The 19,746-nt window shown below is 62.2% G+C and overlaps 1 protein-coding gene across 3 annotated transcripts; it reads left to right on the plus strand.

The window, feature by feature from the left end:
- The first annotated feature begins 836 nt into the window (after positions 1-836).
- On the plus strand, positions 837-19,226 carry ALDH3B1 (aldehyde dehydrogenase 3 family member B1). Of its 3 annotated transcripts, none has more exons than XM_032414058.1 (10): positions 837-963; positions 6,910-7,072; positions 9,137-9,247; positions 9,365-9,485; positions 9,763-9,848; positions 10,345-10,426; positions 12,604-12,990; positions 13,343-13,509; positions 16,008-16,107; positions 17,915-19,226. In XM_032414058.1, exons 2-10 carry the CDS (start codon positions 6,911-6,913, stop codon positions 18,103-18,105), a joined length of 1,407 nt encoding a protein of 468 aa, XP_032269949.1. In that variant the 5' UTR covers positions 837-963; position 6,910; the 3' UTR covers positions 18,106-19,226. The 3 variants fall into 3 exon arrangements, with proteins under 3 accessions (XP_032269949.1, XP_032269948.1, XP_032269950.1); XM_032414057.1 differs by lacking the exon at positions 837-963 and adding an exon at positions 2,020-2,104; XM_032414059.1 differs by lacking the exons at positions 837-963; positions 16,008-16,107; positions 17,915-19,226 and adding exons at positions 2,020-2,104; positions 15,049-15,463.
- Positions 19,227-19,746: the final 520 nt, after the last annotated feature.

Raw genomic sequence — 19,746 nt, forward strand, 5'->3', positions numbered from 1 at the left:
GTGAATTAATGAGTCTGCCTGATGCCATGACCCAAGACCAGCCCACCCTCCCCCACCTCTCTACCCTGGAGAAGGAGGCCGAAGGTGACCATAATGAAGGTCATTTCATCCCAGCCTCCAAACTAAAACCCAGAGGACTTGCCAGCATGCAGGGCTGAGGCAAATGTGGGGGAGCGAGGCCTCTGTGTCCCTTCTTCCAACCTCTGTGCTCCCCCAGTGTGCAAGCCCACCTGGCCGACCTGGGTCCTTGGCAGAGCTTGTCACCCATCAGAGCTGGCTCTAAGGGCGTGTCCTGGTGGGACCCCACACAGACCTCTCCCCATTTATCTTGGGCTCTCACAACAGGGACATAACGTCCAGAACGCACGGAGCCCCTGGACCTTCGAGGATCAATAGAGGCCTCCAAACCAGAGAGAAGGGAGGGTACCTATTCCTCCCCAAGGGGCAATGCCCCTTCAAACCGGGGGAGCTTCACTGCCAGGCCAGGTTAGGACCCCTGTGCCAGGAGGCCAGGCCTCTTTGGAGATGTCCCGGGCTGTTCCCGAGCTCATGACAAGTTCACTGGCGGTCCCTGCAAGGCGATCCTTGGCCAGGAGGGGTCCCTTCAGGATCCTGCAACACCCATCTCACCCACCAGTGCCTCCCCAGCTGGGCCCCCGATTTGCTGTGTAGCCTTAGACCAGTGGCTGCCCCTCTCTGGGCCTGGTTCCTGAGTAAGGGCTGTCAGGCTCAGCCCCAGCCCAGCCCCGCCTGGTGCCGGCTCTGCCACTGCCTTTGCCTGGCTCAGCTCCAGACAGCAGGGCAGGGCTGTCACATGCTGAGCCACGTGACAGGCAGCGGCTGGGGGCTCTATCCCACGCAGAGGACGGGGGCCTCTGCAGCCCCTTCCCCCTGTCCCAGCTGGCTGAAGCCTCCAGGGCAACCAGAGCAGCTGTGGGCCAGGAGACCTCTCCTGCCCCCCAGGTAGGCAGGGGGAGCGGGGAGGGCCAGGGCGGTGAGAAGCATCTCCCAGGTGCCGGGTTGGCCCAGAGGCCCCGGGCCAGGATACCAGGCAGGCACCCAGAGCACCAAGACAGAGGGGCAGTGGCGGGCCCAGGGTGGCAGGCACGGGGCGATGGCACAAAGGATGCTCCCGGCCCCACACCTGTAACCTAATCACCTGCCTGACACCAGCAGCTGCTCGGGAACCATCCCCCTTTGTGCTGGCTCCGACAGGTGTGCCTGGGGTGGGGGCCGCGCTGAGACAGAGGACGGGCCCCCTTGGCACAGCTCAGGCACCAGAGGAGGAAGACCACAGGAACCACCATAGTGACACTTACGTGACAGCAACCTAGAGGGCAGAGGGTGGAGCGCTACCCCAGGTGGTGGGAGGGGGCCTCTGGGGATGGACACGGCCCCTCCGCTCCAGAGTGACAAGCTTCCAGTGTGGTCCCAGCCCTGCCGTTCATGCCCTGTGTGGTCAAGTCCGGTCCCCTCTCCGGGGCTCTGTTTTCTCATTGTGAAATGTCAGGTTGCAGGGTGACCTGTCCTGAGAAGGGGTGCTGGATGAGGTGACATGGATGGACACAGACGCGGGGAGAGCTAGGGAACAGAGGGGTCAGTGGGCGTCCAGCCATCTTTGGATTTGATCTCTTCATTTTGCACCCGGAAAACCGAGGCTCATGGGGGCGGGGGGCGGGGGCTGGGGGCTGGGGGCAGGGCTTTCCCTGCTATTCCAGGCTACCAGACCCCACCCCACACCATAATTCCCAGGGCCACAGCCCCAGGCTCTCCTCCTCCTCCAGCTGGGCCTGGGTCTGGTGAGACCTTGGTCTGGACCCCTCAGCTCAGAGCTCCCTGAAGTCCTGCTGTGTGGCCTTGGACTCGTGCTGGCCTTCTCTGGGCCCTGGCTCCTTCTCTGTGGTGTGGGAGAGGCCCTTAAGAGAGGTAATAAGTCTCTGTCTGCAGCTTCCAGCCGGCCCAGAGCCAAGGTCTGGCATGAGGCCAGGGCAGCCCCGCCCCAGGGGCCCGCCCAGCCTCAGACATTTCATAACCACTGCTGACGACAGGACAGCGGGGCAGAGCAGGGACGGCCAGGAGGAAGGGCAGCTTGGCGGGGCCTCAGGTATGCTGTCCCAGGGAGGCAGGGGTAGAGCAGCTGGCCATCAGGGCCTGGGACCAGGCTGGTGGGCTTGCTCGGGGACACCAGGCTTGCAGGCCTGGCCCCTGGCGGCCACACACACAGGCTGGCTTTGTCTTCCCCGAGCTCCTCTGCCTGCCTGGGGAGAAAGGGGAAGGAGGAAGGAACTTCCCTCTGCCTAGACCTAAGAGCTGGAGAAGGAGGGGCTGAGGAGAGGCTCAGGGGGCTCCTGAGTCTGGTGGCCGACAGCCACCCTCATTTTGTCTGAGCTGGGCCAACACTTTCCTCTCACTGAGGCTACAGCACATCTTTTCCGGAGCTGGGGACCCCAGCTCTGGGCCTGGCTGCCCCAGGAGAAATGCACCCCCGTCCCTGGGAGGGGTGCGGGGCAAGCATCCATCTGGCAACACACAGTTTCTGGGCACTGCTAGGCGAGCCGGGTGCTGGGGCCGGGGTACCCAGTGACTCTGGGACATCCCATTCTTGGGAGCAGGCTCTGCCGGGGCCCGGGAAGGAGGGACTAGCCAGACTCTGCCCTGCCTGGAGGAGGGACTGATCATCAGAGGGACTGGGCCGGCTTCAGGGGAGCTCTCTGTGGGGTGGGGCTGGCGTTGGCTCAGCCCACAGGCCAAGGGTTGATCCCCAGTTCCCCCAGCCCCCATTGTAGGGAGGGGACTCTGCCAGAGCTTCTGGAGAGCCCATGAAAAGCCAGGTTCAGGCTCCAGGGAGAGATCAGATTGGAGACTCTGGGGTATTAGGACCTGTGGGGTCATCAAGGTGGCCCTGTGGCCTCCACCTCTGGCAGCCTGATTGAGGTCCCCCAGACCCTCAGAGCACCATGTTTATCTCTGTCACCCTGGCCAGCTCCATATCCCTGCCCCCACATGGGTCTCCGGTTGATGTCCTTGCCTCCCTGGTGCCCGCACTGGGCCAAGGTCTCCTCGGGCTCTACCCCAGGGTCTCCTCCCTGGAGCCCCCTTGGCACAGCTGTCCTTCACAGTCTGTCTGAATAATGCTCGTCAGAGCACTCAGAGGGCTCGGCCCTGCACAGAACACTGCACGCCTGAATTCTCCCAGCAGCGCCATGGGGCAGCTTCAGGTACCATCCCCATTTCACGGCTGGGGAAGGCAAGCCAGAGAGGAGCCGAGCAACCTGCCCAAGGACTCCCAGCCCACAAACAGGGCTGCTGGGACTCGACCCCAGATCACTGGGCCCTGACACCATACCGAAGGGGTGCTCTTAGGGAGGCACCTGGGTGGCTCAGTCGGTTGAGCATCCAACTCTTGATCTCAGCTCAAGTTCTTATCTCAGGGTTGTGAGTTCAAACCCCACATTGGGCTCCACACTGGGTATGGAGCCTACTTAAAAAAAAAGGGGGGGTTCCCTTAGGAGGCGTCCAGGACAGCTCAGGAAGCCGAGACAGAGAGAATGACAGAGTGTGCGGAGGCTGGGTGGGGAGAAGGGGGGGGATCCTGCGCCATGGAGAGCTCATCAGCAGGCCTGGCCACCGTGCAGGGCTGGGGTGGGGGCAGTAGATTCCCAGCAGACCTGCGTGCCCAGCTTGCTCACCCCCTCCCTGACGCCGTGCGACCTGTGTGGGCCTCAGCCACCCCCAGGGGCGCCGCGCGACACCCGCACTATGCCATGTCAGGGACCCAGGGGGGCACATGCGGTCACCTGCTCATGATGATTAGAGGAGTTCCCAGGCCCAGGGCCTTGAGGGGATGTGGCATGTCCTCCCCTGGCCTCCAAACCAAGGGAAACAGGCCTGTCCCTTGTCATCATCAACTGACTTAGCAACTCCCACCCCACCCACCTCACCCAAGAGCCGAAGGTCAGGAATAGATGCAGCGCAGCAGGTAGTTGAAGCTGGGGCCCCCTTAGCGGGCAGGGGACCCCTGGGCCCGCCAGTCCCTGGGACCTCTCAGCACTCAGCCCGAGGAGGCCACAAGGGGAAGCAGAGTGGGGACTGATGGGAACAGTGAGGAGACAGAGGCAGAGAGCGGGGTACAACCAGTGTGTCTTCTCACCCTCGAGGGCACTGCCCGAGTCCAGCCCCACGGCCCTGCCCACGGGCCCTGCATCTGCAGTTCAGGCCAGCCCCCAAGGGGTCCCCTCTCCCAAAGGGTCAGGCTGCCACGTAGGGGCATGAAGAGTGGAGGTGGGCAGCCCTCTGTTCCTCCGGATTCCTCTGCATCCGGGTTTCCAGTGTAGAGAAGCTGGGTGGTCTTGGGCCACCTCCTTGCCCTCTCCGTGCCGAGGTGTCCCTCTCCTTGCAGGGGACAAGACGGTGCCCTAGGCAGGCTGTTGTGGTGGTCAAATGAGTCATGCAGGCACAAGAAATGTCACTCAACATCCTTACGAGCTTCCACAGTATCACATGTACCCCCGGGGTGCGGGGTTGGGGGGTGGAGGTGGGCTCAAAGACCCCGGCGCAGGCCCATCCAGGAAGCCCCTCATCTGTGTATCCTTTGTGAGGTCACAGGCCCAGCCACCCCCCCTCCAGACCCCAGGCAGGAGGTGGCCTGGGCTCCTGGACACACCTGGGCAGTGCCCAGCTTCCGATCCCGTCACAGGCACCCCTTGGTCCCTCAGTCCAGAGTGACCAACCTGGGGGGGGCAATATGGGGTGAGTTGGCCTCAGTGTTGCTAGGCGAGGCTGCTGGAATGTTCTATCCGGGCCTGCACCCCCACAGAGTTCCCCACCCCTCCCTCGCCCAGAGGTGTGCCATTCCAGTTACGTACCTTACATTTTTGTGGGTTCTGCAGACATTTCTTTTTTTTTTTTAAGATTTTTTTATTTATTTGACAGAGAGAGACACAGCGAGAGAGAGAACACAAGCAGGGGGAGTGGGAGAGGGAGAAGCAGGCTCCCCACTGAGCAGGGAGCCCGATGCAGGGCTTGATCCCAGGACCCTGGGATCATGACCTGAGCTGAAGGCAGACGCTTAACGACTGAGCCACCCAGGCGTCCCTCTGCAGACATTTCTTATGAAAAGGCAAAGAACCCTGCGGGGGCAGGTGAGGTGGGTGCGCTTTGCCCTCCACATCCATCAGCAGGGGTCCGGAGGTGCCCGGGAGACAGAACAAGGAGTGGCGGCGGGTGGGGAGGAAGAAACACTTGTTAGGTACTTAGTGATCACAACCGCAGCTGACCTTTCTCGAGCCCCGTATCATGTGCGCAGTGGCCAACACTTTAGGGGGCCTTATGTCATTTACTTGTCGGGACGATGGCAAGTGCTATTATTATCCTCACTCTACAGATAAGGAAATTGAGGCAGAGAGATGAGTGACCTGCCTGAGGTCATAAGGCCAGTAGGAGGCCGAGCCTGGGGACAAGCCCAGATGGCAGCTCTGGAGGCCGGTAGGGCTCTTGGCTCCTGGGCCTCGGCACTGACCAGCGCCCCTTCCACCAAGAAGGAGGGTGGGGTCTGGGGCAAGGCTGGGGCCCAGAGGGGCTCTGAGAATGTCCCCTTTCTGCTACACTGGCACCCTCTCTGGGGCCCACGGGGCCTGCCTTGTGCCCCCAGGCAACTGCTCTGTTTCTCCTGACCAGAGCAGGAGGCCTGTGGGGTCAGCCTGGCCCCCCATCATGCCCAGAGCTCCAGCCAGCACAGAGTGCCCTTCGGGCCGGGTCATCCGATTGGCTGGAGCAGGCTCAGCTCTCAGGGCCATGGATCACTCCAGAATTCTGAGGGCTGTGGGGTAGCCACTTAACGACGGGCAGCCTTGGCCGTGCTGATGCCCAGCCCTGCGCTCAGAACTGGACAGCATGGTCTCATCTTTGAAAAACGGCTTGTCAGCTGGTGGGCACTATTGTTACCCCCCTGCCAGATAAGGAGATCAAGGCACTAAGACCTAACTCAGGTAGTTAGGCAAAGAGGGGCCAGTGGGAGAGAGGATGAAACCCACTCCCCGTGAGAGGGAATAATCAGGGCGGGCTGCCTAGAGGAGGCGTTCACCAAGCCGAGACCTGAAGGAAAGGCAGCCTGAGAGGGCAGGAGGAAAGGGTCCCCACGGGTCCTTGGCACCAGGCCAAGAAGCGAGTACGTCACCCTGCTCCTCTGATGAGCTTCAAGTAAACAGGCGGGGGCCCCGGGGGAATGTGGGGGCCGCACCCAGATCTCCTGCCCTGGCTGCTGACAGCATGGAAGCATCACTGCCCCCTCAGCCCCCGCCCCCCACTGTTCCCTGCTCTTCCAACGCTGGGGCCACTGACGGGGCATAGGCCGCGGAGGCCACTGCCCAGGTCACCCGGCCCCCTGAGCCGCCACGGGCCAGCCGGGCCTCCCCAGGCAGTGCCCCCGGGAGACGGGCAGGAGACACTGTATTCTGTGCCTGGATTGTCCCACAGCGGTGGCCACGGTGGCTGTTAGTGGACTGTCCTCTACTTATCATCTCTTCCTGGTTATTCCGCGCAGGCCTGGCAAGGATGAGGACTGCCCCATCTCCAGGAGGGGCGCCAGAGTGGGATGGGGGCGTGGCTCGGGGCTAATGTCTGTGTGGCAGGGAGAAGAGAGGTCCCGCGGCTGCTTGCGGAGTAGCTGCTCCCAAGCCCCCCGCACTGTCCTGCACCCACCTCAGACTCCAGGGCTCTCCTGCCCACTGGCCAAGGGGAAGGGACTGAGTGTGTGTGTGTACGTGTGTGCACGGGGTGCAGCCCCGCCCTCTGGGGTTACACGCGGGTCCCTGTAGAAGTGTCCGTGAGCCCACAGCGGCACAGCCAGGGGCGCGGGGAGAACGCCCATGAAGGTGGGGAGCCCCGGCCCACGCTGCCCCCTCCCCGCAGGATGGACCCCTTCGCGGACACCCTGCGGCGGCTGCGGGAGGCCTTCGGCTCAGGGCGGACGAGGCCCGCTGAGTTCCGGGCGGCGCAGCTCAAGGGCCTGGGCCGCTTCCTGCGGGACAACAAGCAGCTTCTGCAGGAGGCGCTGGTGCAGGACCTGCGCAAGGTGGGCGGGGCTGAGGGGGCTGGAGGGGCGGGGCTGGGGAGGCGGGGGGCGGGGCTGGGGAGGCGGGGGGCGGGGCTGGGGCCTGCGGGGCGGGTGGAGGGCGGGGCTGAGGGGGCTGGGGAGGCGGGGGGGCGGGGCATGCGGGATGGGGGCTGCAGCTTCCTCCTGGAGGGGGGACTAAGCGCCCGGCAAACCCCACCCCCTTCCCTGTGCCCTGACCGCCTCTTCACCTCCTCTGCGCACGTCCATCCACGCATTTCTCATCCACTCAGCAACGTTTTACTGAGCACCTACCATGTGCCGGGTCTCCCGTTCTAGGCTCTGGGGATACAACAGAAAGTAAAACAAAGCCCCTGTGCCCAGGAGCTGGCCTTCTGGAGAGAGGCACAAAACAATAAAGAACTAATTGTATAGCATGTTGGATGGTTTCAAGTGCCATGGAGAGACATTCCCAGTGTGAAAGGGGCGAGAGGGAGGAGCTGGGGCAGGGCGCTGTTGTATAGGTGGGAGTCAGGGGCAGTTTCTCCGAGGAGATGGCATTTGAGCAGAGACCTGCAGGAGGGAGAACACTGGAGGAAATGGCGGTGGGCACAGCATGTGCAAAGGCCCTGAGGCAGGAGGCCCTTGTGCTTGAGGAGCAGCAAAGAGGCCAGCATACCTGGAGGGGAGTGAGAGACGCCGAGATGTAGAAAAGATGAGGTCCAGGGAGGCAGATCACACCATGTATTGCCTTGTAGGCCATGGGTGAGTTCAGTTTCACTCAGAAAGGTGGGCGTCATTGGCCTCTCTCCAAACCCGCAGGCCTGAGGCCTCGGCTCCTCCCAATTCCCGCAGCAGCCATGGCAATGCATTTGCTTGCGGGCAGCCTCCCGCCCCCTCAGCCGAAGGGCCTCATGCTTGACTACTCCTGCCCCAGAACAGCTGTCCAGGGGGTTCTTCTCAGGACAAAATGTCCTCTGCACTTGCCACTAAGGCCACAGTGTCCAGGCCCACCCCCTGTGTTCCACCAGCCCCCTCAGGGCCAGGCCCGTGGCTCCTTTCCAACCGGTGAGGTCCCACCCTTCCAGTGGGCTGATGGAGACCCCGGGGCCAGCAGAGTCAGGGGCCCTCAGTAGCTTCCTTGGGACCCTCCAGACTCACAGGCACCCCGCCAAGTGTCCGCCCTGTCCCCAGAACAGTCATAGACTTTGAGACTCATGCCTCATGGCATCCAGGGTCATCCCTTGGGGACAGCAAAGTAGGGCTACAAGGACTTATCTTGAGGGCTTGGCTTCCTGGGGATGCCTGCTCCCTTTCTCGGTGTCTCCAAACCTGCTCTTAACCATGATGCCCCGGGACTGTAGCCAGGTGAGGCCCAGGCTTCCTTGTCAGCCGTTTCTGGAATCATCTGTTTTCCCATTTATGAAACCAGGGTGCTCTCCTCGACAGTCCTCACCCCTGCCGCCTGGTGCCGTCACCTTACCCGCTCTGCTCCTTGCTAACCAGGAACACAGCAAGCCTTTGCCCACCTCAGAGCCATTGCACACACTATGCCCTTTGTCTGGAATATTCTGCCTCCAGGTATCCGTCGGCTCCCTCCCTCCCGATCCTCACTGCTCAGATGTCACCTTATCCCAGAGGCCAGCACTGATAATCTTGTAGAAAGCAAAGCAAACACACACACACGCACACAGAGACGCACACTCACGCACTGATGCATGCCCCTGCACTCACATGCGCGTGCTCGTGCGCAGCCCCCCGACACACACCCACGCGCACGCGCACACGCACACACACACACACACGCACACACTCCAGCAGTCTCTCTCCCCCTCCCCGTTTCACTTCCGTTGCTCTGGTCACGTCCATGTGCTCAGCATCACGGCGGCTGTCCCCCTACGATGTCAGCTCTGCGGGGCAGGCTCTCCGCGCTCTCGGTCACTGCTGCGTTCCCGGCACAGGAAGGGCTCCTGAGCGCTGGAAGCACTCACTGAACCCGGAGTGAATGAATGAAGGAGCAAGTGAGAGGCCACCTGCCGACCGCGGTCCCCCAGCCCGAACCCTGCCCCTGTCTCTCCCCTGCAGTCAGCCTTCGAGGCGGAGGTGTCTGAGATCAGAATCAGCCAGAACGAGATTGACTTGGCCCTCAGGAATCTGAGGGCCTGGATGAAGGATGAGAAAGTGCCCAAGAATCTGGTGAGCTGGCCCGGGGGGTGAGGGCACGCGGGCAGCCTCGCCAGCTGGAGGGTGGCGCGGAGGGGCTGGGAGTCTCAAGGCCCCACCACTCACCACCACGGTGGCCCCGGGGCCCAGGCCACGCAGCTGGACTCAGCCTTCATCCGGAAGGAGCCCTTCGGCCTGGTGCTCATCATTGCCCCCTGGAACTACCCCGTGAACTTGACCTTGGTGCCCCTGGTGGGCGCCCTCGCTGCAGGTGAGAGCAGTTTCCACCTTCCCTCTGCCCGCTGTCCCCGTCCTCAGGCCTCATGGTGGCCCACAGAGCCAGGGAGTGGGGAGCTGGCGACGAGTGACTAAGAAAAGCTGGTTCCTGCCTGGCCCACCATCCCTGGGCAGTGGGGCCTTGGTCCTGTCAGATTCTTCACCTGAGAGCAGAGTGGGCCAGGCACCCGCCCTGCAGGTGTAAGGACTGAATAGAGATGGGAGGGGCCACCCCTCTCGCAGCGCTCCCCCTGCCCTGCCCTGCCCTGCAGGGAACTGCGTGGTGCTGAAGCCGTCGGAGTTCAGCAGGAGCACCGAGAAGATCCTGGCTGAGGTGCTGCCCCGATACCTGGACCAGGTGAGCAGGGCACGGAGTGGGCTGAGCAGCTACACTTGGGCTCAGCAGGACTAGGCAGGCCCCCTTGGGCTCAGCAGGACCAGGCAGGCCCCCTTGGGCAGGACCCAAGTTCCAACCTCCATCCTGCCTCGTCTGGATTGTGCGGCCATGGCAGGGTCGCTGCCCCCTCAGACTCTTCCCCTCTGAGTGAAACAGAGGGGCAGTGATCACAGCTGTGCTCTGAGGAGTGTGTCCCCGGGGACTCCCATCTGTCTTCTGGTCAGCGCTGACCACCCTGCCCTGGCCTCCTCTCCCCGCCAGCCCCAGCCAGGCTCTAACCTCATGCCTTTTGGGACACTGGGCAGCTCCCTGCTCCCACCTTGCTCCCATCTGGTTCATCTAGAGCCCCGGAAACTGTGGGTCAGGCCAGGCAACTGGGGGGCGGACCCACGCGGCAGCCCCCTGCGCTCCCCAGGCTGGGGTCCCAGAGGGAACCGTCTGCCACCCCGTCTTGCAGAGCTGCTTTGCCGTGGTGCTGGGAGGGCCCCAGGAGACCGGGCAGCTGCTGGAGCACAAGTTTGACTACATCTTCTTCACGGGTGAGGCCAGGGTGCCCACTGCGGGCGGGGCTTGGGGGGCTCAGCATGGGGGCTGGTGGAGCCCAGCCACCCCCTCAGGGGTCTTGTCCCCAACCCTGAGAGAGGCCACAGGGACCCAGGCACACAGACAGCCAGGAAGGAAGCAGACCGGCTCCAGGACAAGCTTGCTCGATGCTCCTAGAGCAGGCTGGGGAGCAACCCTGACCCCTAGGACCCTCCGGAGGCCCCGCCACTGGTCACAATCTCATGGATCCCAGCATCTGCCCGTGCCGAGCTCCCCTTGTGCCAGGTGCCCCCGGGACCTTATACACCACCCACTGGCCTCAGGACCTTAGACATGACCCGACTGACCCAGGGCCCTTGTGGAGGGCTGGACAGATGAGGGCTTGGAGGCCAAGGTAACAAAGAGCCACGGCACCCAGCTGGGGTCACCCCAGGGACCAGGATGGGGGAAGGCTGGATTTTCGTCCCAGGCCCTTAGAAGTTTTCTCCGAGGTCATCTGCTATCTCCCTGGCTCGTGCCCATGAGGCCCAGACACCACCTGGCTTCAGGAGGGAGTCTCTATAAGGGTGAAAGAGCCGGGGAGGCAGGGAGCCGTGTTACCTGGTTGAGGTTCTGGAGGAGAGAGAAAGCAGACAGGGCAGACAGCAGCTTCTGAGCCTTCCTGCTCCCTGGCCTCGTGCCTTGCGCACCTTGTCCACATCAGAGCAAGGGGAGTGCTGTCCCTGCCTTTTTCCCCCCGAGACCCTGCCACAAGCTCAGGACAGGGCCCATGGGCCCTCAGCTTGGCTGACAGGCAGCCTGCTATGGAAGCAGGGGGCAGAGTCCTCAGCTGGTCCCACAGATTCCTAGTGGCTGGAGGAGCAGGAGGAGACATGGGGAGGGGCAGCCCACCTTCCACCATCCCACCCGGCAGCTCCTTGGGCTTTGGGTCTTGACCCCCCATGACTGGGGCCAGGAACCTGGGCAGCCTGCGCAGACGCTGCGACAAGCTCCTGACTCTCCAGACCTGTCCTTATCTGATGACGGTCACAGGTCTGTCTTGAGGACATGTGAACTCGTGGAAGCCTTTGTCACAGCCTGTGGCCTGGGGAAGCATCCACTCACTCGCTCACTGTTTTCTGAGAGAACGTGGCCTGTCCAGACACTGTCCAAGCCTTGGATAAAGCGAGGGCTAAGGAGACAAAGCCTCCCACCCCAGAGGAGCTCACATTATAACGGGGGGACAGGGGACAGAGAGTGAAAAATAGCACGGGAATGATGGGGCCCTTGGAAGGGACTCAGGTAGGGAAGCACAGCAGAATTCAACAGACAAGGGGGGCCTCACAGACAAGATGTTTCTGAAAGACAGGAGGACCTGAGGGAGGAGTGGACAGGTGATGGAACGTGGGTGGGCCTGGAGCGGGGTGGGCCGGGGGGAAGGCAGGGAAGCTGGAGGAGGTGAAAGCAGGGACATCAGGCTCCCAGGCAGTGGTGGCCAGAGAGGGCCATCCCAGTAGAAATGGCAACAAGGGACCCTGGGCCAGGCATGGGCAGGAACATCTTGAGGTCAGGGGACTTTAGGTCGGGGAGGGGGGTGGGGGGGTACTGTGAGACCCTGGAGATCAACCCAGAGGAGAGATGGAGACCAGTAGGTGGCCACTTGAGCCAAGGGTCAGGAGCAGAGGGAAGGGTGGGTGGGGAGGGTGGCGGGGCTGCCAGGTTAGGTCAGAGAGAGAGACCTAAATGGCAGTCCCTGGAGCTGGACTCTGGCCTTGGACCAGAGCAGTCTCTGCCAATTCTAGAGAAGACTGGAGAGGTGGGGAGGGGTGCAGAGTGACATGCCAGCAAGAGTCACTGGTAGGGGGAGCCTGGGATCAGAAGCAGGGCGAGGGGTTCCTGGATTTCTAACACAGCAGGTCAGGAGAGGGAGCCAAGGGCCTGGCTTGCTGCAGGGTACAGACCCCTACATAGACCCTGCATTGTTGGGGCTGGTCTGGCTGAGGCCGTGAGCAAGGTCCTGGTGCAGAGACTGGCAGGGGAGGGCCAGGGGGGCTGGCACCCTCCAATTCCACCACCTCTCCAGGGAGGACAGGCCAGGGAGTGAACCCCACTAGAGGGGTACCAGCCCCCAGGCTGAGGCCATCCCACCTGGCTGAGGGGACTGAGGGTCACCCTGGTTTCTTTCCACGACCAGGGAGCCCCCGAGTGGGCAGGATCGTCATGGCTGCCGCCGCCAAGCACCTGACACCAGTCACGCTGGAGCTGGGGGGCAAGAACCCCTGCTACGTGGACGACGACTGCGACCCCCAGACCGTGGCCAACCGCGTGGCCTGGTTCCGCTACTTCAACAGCGGCCAGACCTGCGTGGCCCCCGACTACGTCCTGTGCAGCCCGGACACGCAGGAGCGGCTGCTGCCCGCCCTGCAGAGGGCCATCACCCGCTTCTACGGCGAGGACCCCCAGAGCTCCCCGAGCCTGGGCCGCATCATCAGCGAGAAGCACTTCCGGCGGCTCCGGGGCCTGCTGGGCTGTGGCCGCGTGGTCATCGGCGGCCAGAGCGACGAGAGCGACCGCTACATCGGTGAGTCCGCCCTGCCGCCGCCGTGGCCACCCTGCCAAGGCCCTTCCAGGACGCGGGTCCCGCCTGGGCCGCGGGCCTGGGCCCCGCCCCCGACACCTCGTCGCCCCGCCCCCGACACCTCGTCGCCCCGCCCCGCCCCGAGGCTCCCGGAGCTGGACCACCGAGGCCAGCCTGGGCCCCCGCCTCCCTGAGCTCCGCTCCACCTGGGCCGGCCCCCCCGGGGCTGGAGAACCCCTCCCCGGCCTTCCCGGGGGCTGCGGGGACGCTGTCTTCCCCAGGAGGCCCCTGAGCCCTGCCCGTGCCCCCCCTCCCCCGCCCGGCCCCAGGGCTGAGCCGTCCCCTGTGCCCGCAGCCCCCACGGTGCTGGTGGACGTGCGGGAGACCGAGCCGGTGATGCAGGAGGAGATCTTCGGCCCCATCCTGCCCATCGTGAACGTGAGGAGCCTGGACGAGGCCATCGACTTCATCAACCGCCGGGAGAAGCCCCTGGCCCTGTATGCCTTCTCCAACAGCAATCAGGTGGGGAGGGGGGACTCAGGCAGAGCTGAGTGGGGGCTGGACCCAGGTGGGGGCAGGGGCCAGTAGTGGATGGTTGGGTGGTCACAGCAGAAGGGGAGGTGGGTCCAGGACTGGAATGGATGAAGAGCCCTGGAGGGAGGGTTTGGGGTCCTGCTTTTCTGGAACAGTCACAGGAATTCTGGATGGTGGCACTCTTGGGTCTGTCACTGTCATTTCTCCCTGGGGCAGCCGGGCCTCCTCTCCTCCAACCTAAGCCACAGTCTCTTAGGCCATTAGTGGGCAGCTCCCCCCAGGGTCTTCTCCAGGGTTCAGTGTCCCTGCTCCATAAGCGCCCCCCTCTGTCTTCCTCATCATTGGCTGGTGGTCACGTGTCCCCTTCCGGTGCCTGGCTCATAGAAGGCACACACAGAATGGAGTGGAATGACTAGGGGAGAGCGAAGGACCAGAACATGCAGGGACACTGAACCCCAGCCCCCTGGCCTGCTCAGCCCCTGGGGGCATCCCGGGAGCCTCAAGGGCACAGGGCAGGCGTCCACAGCTCAGGACATACCCTCCTCTCTCACCCAGCTGTTATGAGATCCCTCGCAGATTGGACAGTGTGGTTTTCTTAAAAGATTTTATTTATTTATTTGAAGAGAGAGAGAGCATGAGCAAGGGGTAGGGGCAGAGGGAGAGGGAGAAGCAGACTCCCCGCTGAGCAGGGAGCGCCATGCAGGACTCGATGTAGGACTTGATCCCAGGACCCTGAGATCATGACCTGAGCCGAAGGCAGATGCTTAACTGACTGAGCCACCCAGGCGCCTGGGCAGTATGTTTTTAATAAACTTTTTATTTTGGAATAATTTTAGCTTTACAGAAGACAAAGATAGTCCAGGGAGTCCCAATATAACCCGCTACCAGTTTCCCCCATTTAAGGGCCCTTATGTTCGTCAAAACTAAGAGATGGTGGTTGGTCCATTACCGCTAACGACACTCCAAATTTGACTTGGATTTCACGCTTTTCTTTCAGCCCCAAGAGCCCAGATAGGGCACCACATTGCATTTAGTTGTCATGGCTCCTCCGGTCCGTGACTACCTCTCAGCTTGGGAGGTGCTTACCAGGTCCCTTGCAGCATGTCCCCAACCTCAGTGCTCTGCTATTTGTCTCATGAAAGAACACCACGGATGCGAGGGCTGGCCTCTGCCCTCCTATCAGGGGTTGAGAGCCACACATCACTGGTGAGGCCAAGGTCCTGTCTGCCAGGTGTCTCCACCACGAGACCTTCCTCTTCTTTGGGAGCAAGTGGCTCCGTGGAAGGAGTGTGATTGAGCGCCACCTGCTGAAGGGGGACACCTACTTACGTCCCCCAGAATCTGTAAGAAAGATTTGGCTCCTGAATCACTTCTATCAGCATGGACTGGTACGCATCTGCTTTATTCTCCGGCTTACAATGCAACACCACCTTGTGTTCTTCTCAGCTTGTCCCTCTTTGTGCATTGGGAGCTGCTGTGTCCCTCAGCAACCCCCCCGCCTTTTGTTTTCCAACCACTTCCTTTCAGGGTCCACGAGATGCTTCGGGGCTCATCCCGTGTTGCCCTTGCTCAGCCCTAGAGTCAGCCATTCCTCCAAGGAGCCTTGCTCTATCTGGATAATACTAACTGTAGAAACTTTGCAACCCGGGTTTTTCGGAAGGGAGCCATCTGACATCGTGACTTCCAAGCTTTCCTGAATGCCCAGCACTGACTGGCCCGGGGGGACACAAAGCCACACCTACGACCCACGGCTGCCCCCGAGAAACACTGCGACCCTCCTGCTCCCTCTTCTGTCGCTGTTATTGCTGGCCTCCCCGTGATTTCTGAGCCCACTCACGGGGCAGTTCCCTCTTCCCACCATGCAGACAAGCCGTTAGTTCAGGATCACATGTCATAGCTAAATATAGCCGAGTTTTCTGGCAATGATATAGAGTGTTTACTAATCTTTTCCCCCTCTCATTCTTCCAATAAACCTAGAGGTTAAAGAGAAAAGGTCTTTAAGTCAAGCAAGGGCCACATTCATGTTTCTAAAATGCAAATCCGGCTGCATCACCCGATCTAAAGGTCCTCCCTGTGCTGCACACCTGGGTCTCTGCACCTGCCCTTCACTCTGCCTGGGGGGCCCCCTTTCCCCTGAGAGGCAGCGGGCGCATCACATCGCTCCCCTGGGACGCTTCCCTGACTACCTGGCATTTCACCCTGAACTCTCCAGGCCCCCAGGCGACCGCTGGGCTTCCTGCCTCCCTCTTGGCCCTGCGTCTGTGTCCCCAGCACCCTGCACGGGCCACACTCGAGCAGCTGCTCAGGAAACACGTCCCGACTTGGGGGCTCGGTGCCAGGCTGCTCCGCGACCACACCCCCCACCTGCGACACCAGCCCTGCAGCTCCCAGGGTGGCCAGACTTCCCAGGGCCCTGCGGGGGCGGCTGGTTGGCCTCCTGCTGCCTGGCCACAAGGCCTCACAGCGGCTCCCCTCCCCGCCCCCAGGTGGTCAAGCGAGTACTGGCCCAGACCAGCAGCGGGGGCTTCTGCGGGAACGACGGTTTCATGCACATGACCCTCGCCAGCCTGCCTTTCGGAGGAGTGGGTAGGTGCCCGCAGAGCCCCGCCTTCTCTTGCTGTTCCTGGACTGAGGGCACCCCAACACCTCCATCCTGCAGAAACCTTCCAGACCTGTCCCTGCATGTACATATGGAGGTGGACCCACGGGGACACCATTTGGGGTTCTTGGCACCACTGTCGTCCCGGTCCCTGGGCCATCACCGATTTTCTCACCAAAGGCACGGCTTCGAGTCTGCCCACCAGCTCACACGGGGCGGCCTCACGTGCTCCCTTTACTCCACGGGGAGGCTACGAACTGCCCCTTAAACCCTTCCTGTGTCCCCTCAGTCCAGCACTTGGTGTGTCACCCCCCCCCCCCCGGGAGACAGGGGCTGTTCCCAGCCCGGGGGAAGCCGGGGGAGTGGAGACCCCCGGCCCCAGCAGCCCCCATGACTGCTGCCAAGTCCTGGCCTCCGAGGCAGGAAACCTCGGGGCTGGTCCCAGTGAGCCCAATGGCTGTGTGATCTGGGGTAGCCAGGCCCCTCTCTGATCCTGTCGCCTCCTTAGCGGCATGGGAGAGCCAGACTGGCGCCTGTCCACACTAGGCACCGAGCCAGGGTCCAGCAGGGCCTGGCAAATCGTCTGGGTGGGTCTGGATGCTCCCTGGGGACAGCCGATGCCACAGGGGTACATGGCAAGCTGAGAGCAGACGTGGAGGCTATGTCGGCCCCCGGGACTGGGTCCCACTGCTGGCCCCTGTCCTGGAGCCCCAACCTAGCCCACCTGACTGCCCGTCTCCATCCCGGCCCCTCTACTCCAGGGAAGTGCGGCTGTCTGTCCGGGGGCAGATCCCATCCTGCTACTCCCCACAGGATTGAGCAAGGCCCTGACTCACAGCTTCCTGGGGCCTGGCCCTTCCTGGTCTGGCCATGGCGTCCTGCTCCCACCTCCTCTCCCTGCCTCCCTCCCTGCTGCCCCAGCCACAATGGGCCCGGCCAGGTCCCTGTGCGCCATAGGTCACCCACCTCCAAGGCTGAGTTGTCCCCAAGCCTGGGTCCCTCTTGCCCCCACCCACCCTCTTCCTCTGGTCAGCTCTAGATCCCTCAGGCCTCACTCCCTCCAGGAAGCCCTCCTTCATTACCCCCAACTCCGCCCATTGTGGGTCCCCTGGACTTGCAGTGCCGAAGCCTGGTGCTCGACGGCCTCCCTACCTAGACACTTTGGACTCTACACAGCACTTACTGTGTCCATGGGTCTGAACACCCACCCAAAGCCCACAGCTCTAGGAGGTGGGTGCCATTGTCATCCGAGGTCACAGAGAAGACCAAGGCGAAGTCAACTGCCCAAGGTGACAGATTTAATTCAGGGCTGGGATTCAATTCTGAGCAGTCATTCCAGAATCCACACTCTTTTTTTTTTTTTTTTTTAAAGATTTTATTTATTTATTTGAGAGAGAGAGAGAATGAGAGAGAGCACATGAGAGGGGGGAGGGTCAGAGGGAGAAGCAGACTCCCTGCCGAGCAGGGAGCCCGATGCGGGACTCGATCCAGGGACTCCAGGATCATGACCTGAGCCGAAGGCATTGCTTAACCAACTGAGCCACCCAGGCGCCCCGAGAATCCACACTCTTGACCTATCTTGCCCCAGCACCTGGTGTCTCCGACATTTACTGAGTTGTTGCTGGTGCCAGGCTCAGAGCTAAGCCCTTTACCTACATTGCCTCGTGATTAGCCCATTTTACAGATGGGGAAACTGAGGTCCTACTGTGTGTGACTGGCAGAGCCCAGGCGTGTCCGACATGCTCCCAGCTGGCCGCCGCGGGGCTGACTGCCGTGTCCCATGCCACCGTACAGGTGCCAGTGGGATGGGCAGCTACCACGGCAAGTTCTCCTTCGACACCTTCTCCCACCACCGTGCCTGCCTGCTGCGCCGGCCCGGGCTAGAGAAGATCTACTCCCTCCGCTACCCGCCCTACTCGCCTCGAAACCTGAGGATGCTGCTGGCGGCCATGGAGGCCCGCAGCTGCAGCTGCACCCTGCTCTGAGCCTGGCTCACACCTGTGAGTCTGCTGCCCCTGCCACCTGCGGCCAGTGCAGACGTGCCTCCAAGGAGGAAAAGACCACAGCCCAGACCAGTGCCTGCCCTCCTCCCCGCTGGGCCTTCTCTCTGTGAGCCCTCAGCCTCCTCCTCCCTCAGCTGCCCCCCAACTAGGACAGGCCAAGGCAGGGGAGCATGGGAAACAACACGGTAACCCACTCCCCCGCCCCCACACTAGCCACCCGAGTCCTGGGAGAGGCCAGGAGATGTGGACACCTCTAAGCCACCCCCCCCTTCCCGTGGAGGTTGCAGAAGGGGCCCTGGCATCTGGTCCAGGTCACACCGTGGGCCTGCAGCGGCCTCGGCCCTGGGCAGAACTCCCTGCCCTCCCGGAGCTTGTTTCCTTATCTGTACAGGGGAGGTGATAACAAGCAGCACCTCCAGAGATCACTGGGAGGGTTCAATTTTGGAGTTCAATAATAAATGAGCTGTCGATCCCAAGCTCCAGGCATCCTGTCTCCTCCTTTGGGTGGGGTCAGCCTGTCCCCTCTCAGGCCTCTCAGGAGTTCTGGGCACATTCCTGTCCCCCCAGTGGCTGGCCCTGGGTGCCTTCCCCTCACCATGTCCCACACCAGACTCACCCTCTTCCCTGTCCTGCTCATCCTCCTGGGCCCTGATGCCATGGAATGGTCCCTCATCCACTCAGCCACCAAACTAAACCCCTGGGGCCCCCGGCTCAACACCCCGTTCTCACCTCCCAAGTCCCATCTTTGAGGAAGTCCTGATGGTCCTATAATGCTGCAGAACTTGCCAATCCACACACTGGTCACCATGCCCAGGGCCATCTGTCACCTCCCCTTTCCCCACAGGCCTGACCTCAGTACACCACTGACCTTCCCAAAGCTACTGGACCATGCCACCCCTCAGCCTGAACCCTTCAGTGGCTCCCTGTGGCCCGCAAGTCAGGACCCACGAGTCCTTGGGGGGCTCCTCCACAGCCCTGTGTCCCCACACCTGGCCTGTCGTCCTTCTCAAGGGGACCTCTGCACACACGCTGGGCATGCCTGCCCTTGGCCTGTCCTATTCCTCCTCGAAGTCAGCTTGGCCATCACATCATCCAAGAAGCCTTGCAAGACCACCTCCCACTACTCCGCCCACCACCCACACACAGGCGGCCCCATGGGCCTTCTCCGTGCCTGCAGCCTCCGGGGTCCCTCTGCCACACAATCGATCCACTGGGAGGAAACAGTTTGGTGGCTGTTGAGGGACAGGGATCACGAGTCACACACATCGAGGTGAGACTCAGGCGGCCGCACTTTGCAGCTCTAACGCTTGCGCAAAGTTCCTAAACTAGTCCGTGCCTCAGTTTCCCCATCAGGAAAGCGAGAATAATCCTCCACACAGGGCTTCTGGGTAAAGGTTTAGCACCGAGCAGGCACGGCTCCCGCGGAATCACCGCCGGCCACAGTTCTCTGCACCGTTATCACAAATACCCCGCAGCGACCCAGCCTCTCTCGTCCGGCCCAGGGCGCCAGGTCTGACCCGGAGCTGCTTCCTAAGCCACGCCCCGGACGTCCCGCCTCCAGTGGCGCCGGAGTCCTCGCTTATTGGCCTCTCCAATCCAACATGGCGGCGCCCTGCGCAGCTC

Source organism: Phoca vitulina, unplaced genomic scaffold, assembly GCF_004348235.1.
Source record: "Phoca vitulina isolate PV1807 unplaced genomic scaffold, GSC_HSeal_1.0 scaffold16, whole genome shotgun sequence".
Lineage (NCBI taxonomy): Eukaryota > Metazoa > Chordata > Mammalia > Carnivora > Phocidae > Phoca > Phoca vitulina.

Bases quoted from the DNA above. Each gene is read 5' to 3' on its own strand.
- ALDH3B1 (XM_032414058.1), top strand. From the start codon at position 6,911: ATGGACCCCTTCGCGGACACCCTGCGGCGGCTGCGGGAGGCCTTCGGC. The intron at 13,510-16,007 runs GTGGGGAGGGGG...CCCCGCCCCCAG, and splicing joins CCTTCTCCAACAGCAATCAG to GTGGTCAAGCGAGTACTGGC. The intron at 16,108-17,914 runs GTAGGTGCCCGC...GCCACCGTACAG, and splicing joins CCTGCCTTTCGGAGGAGTGG to GTGCCAGTGGGATGGGCAGC.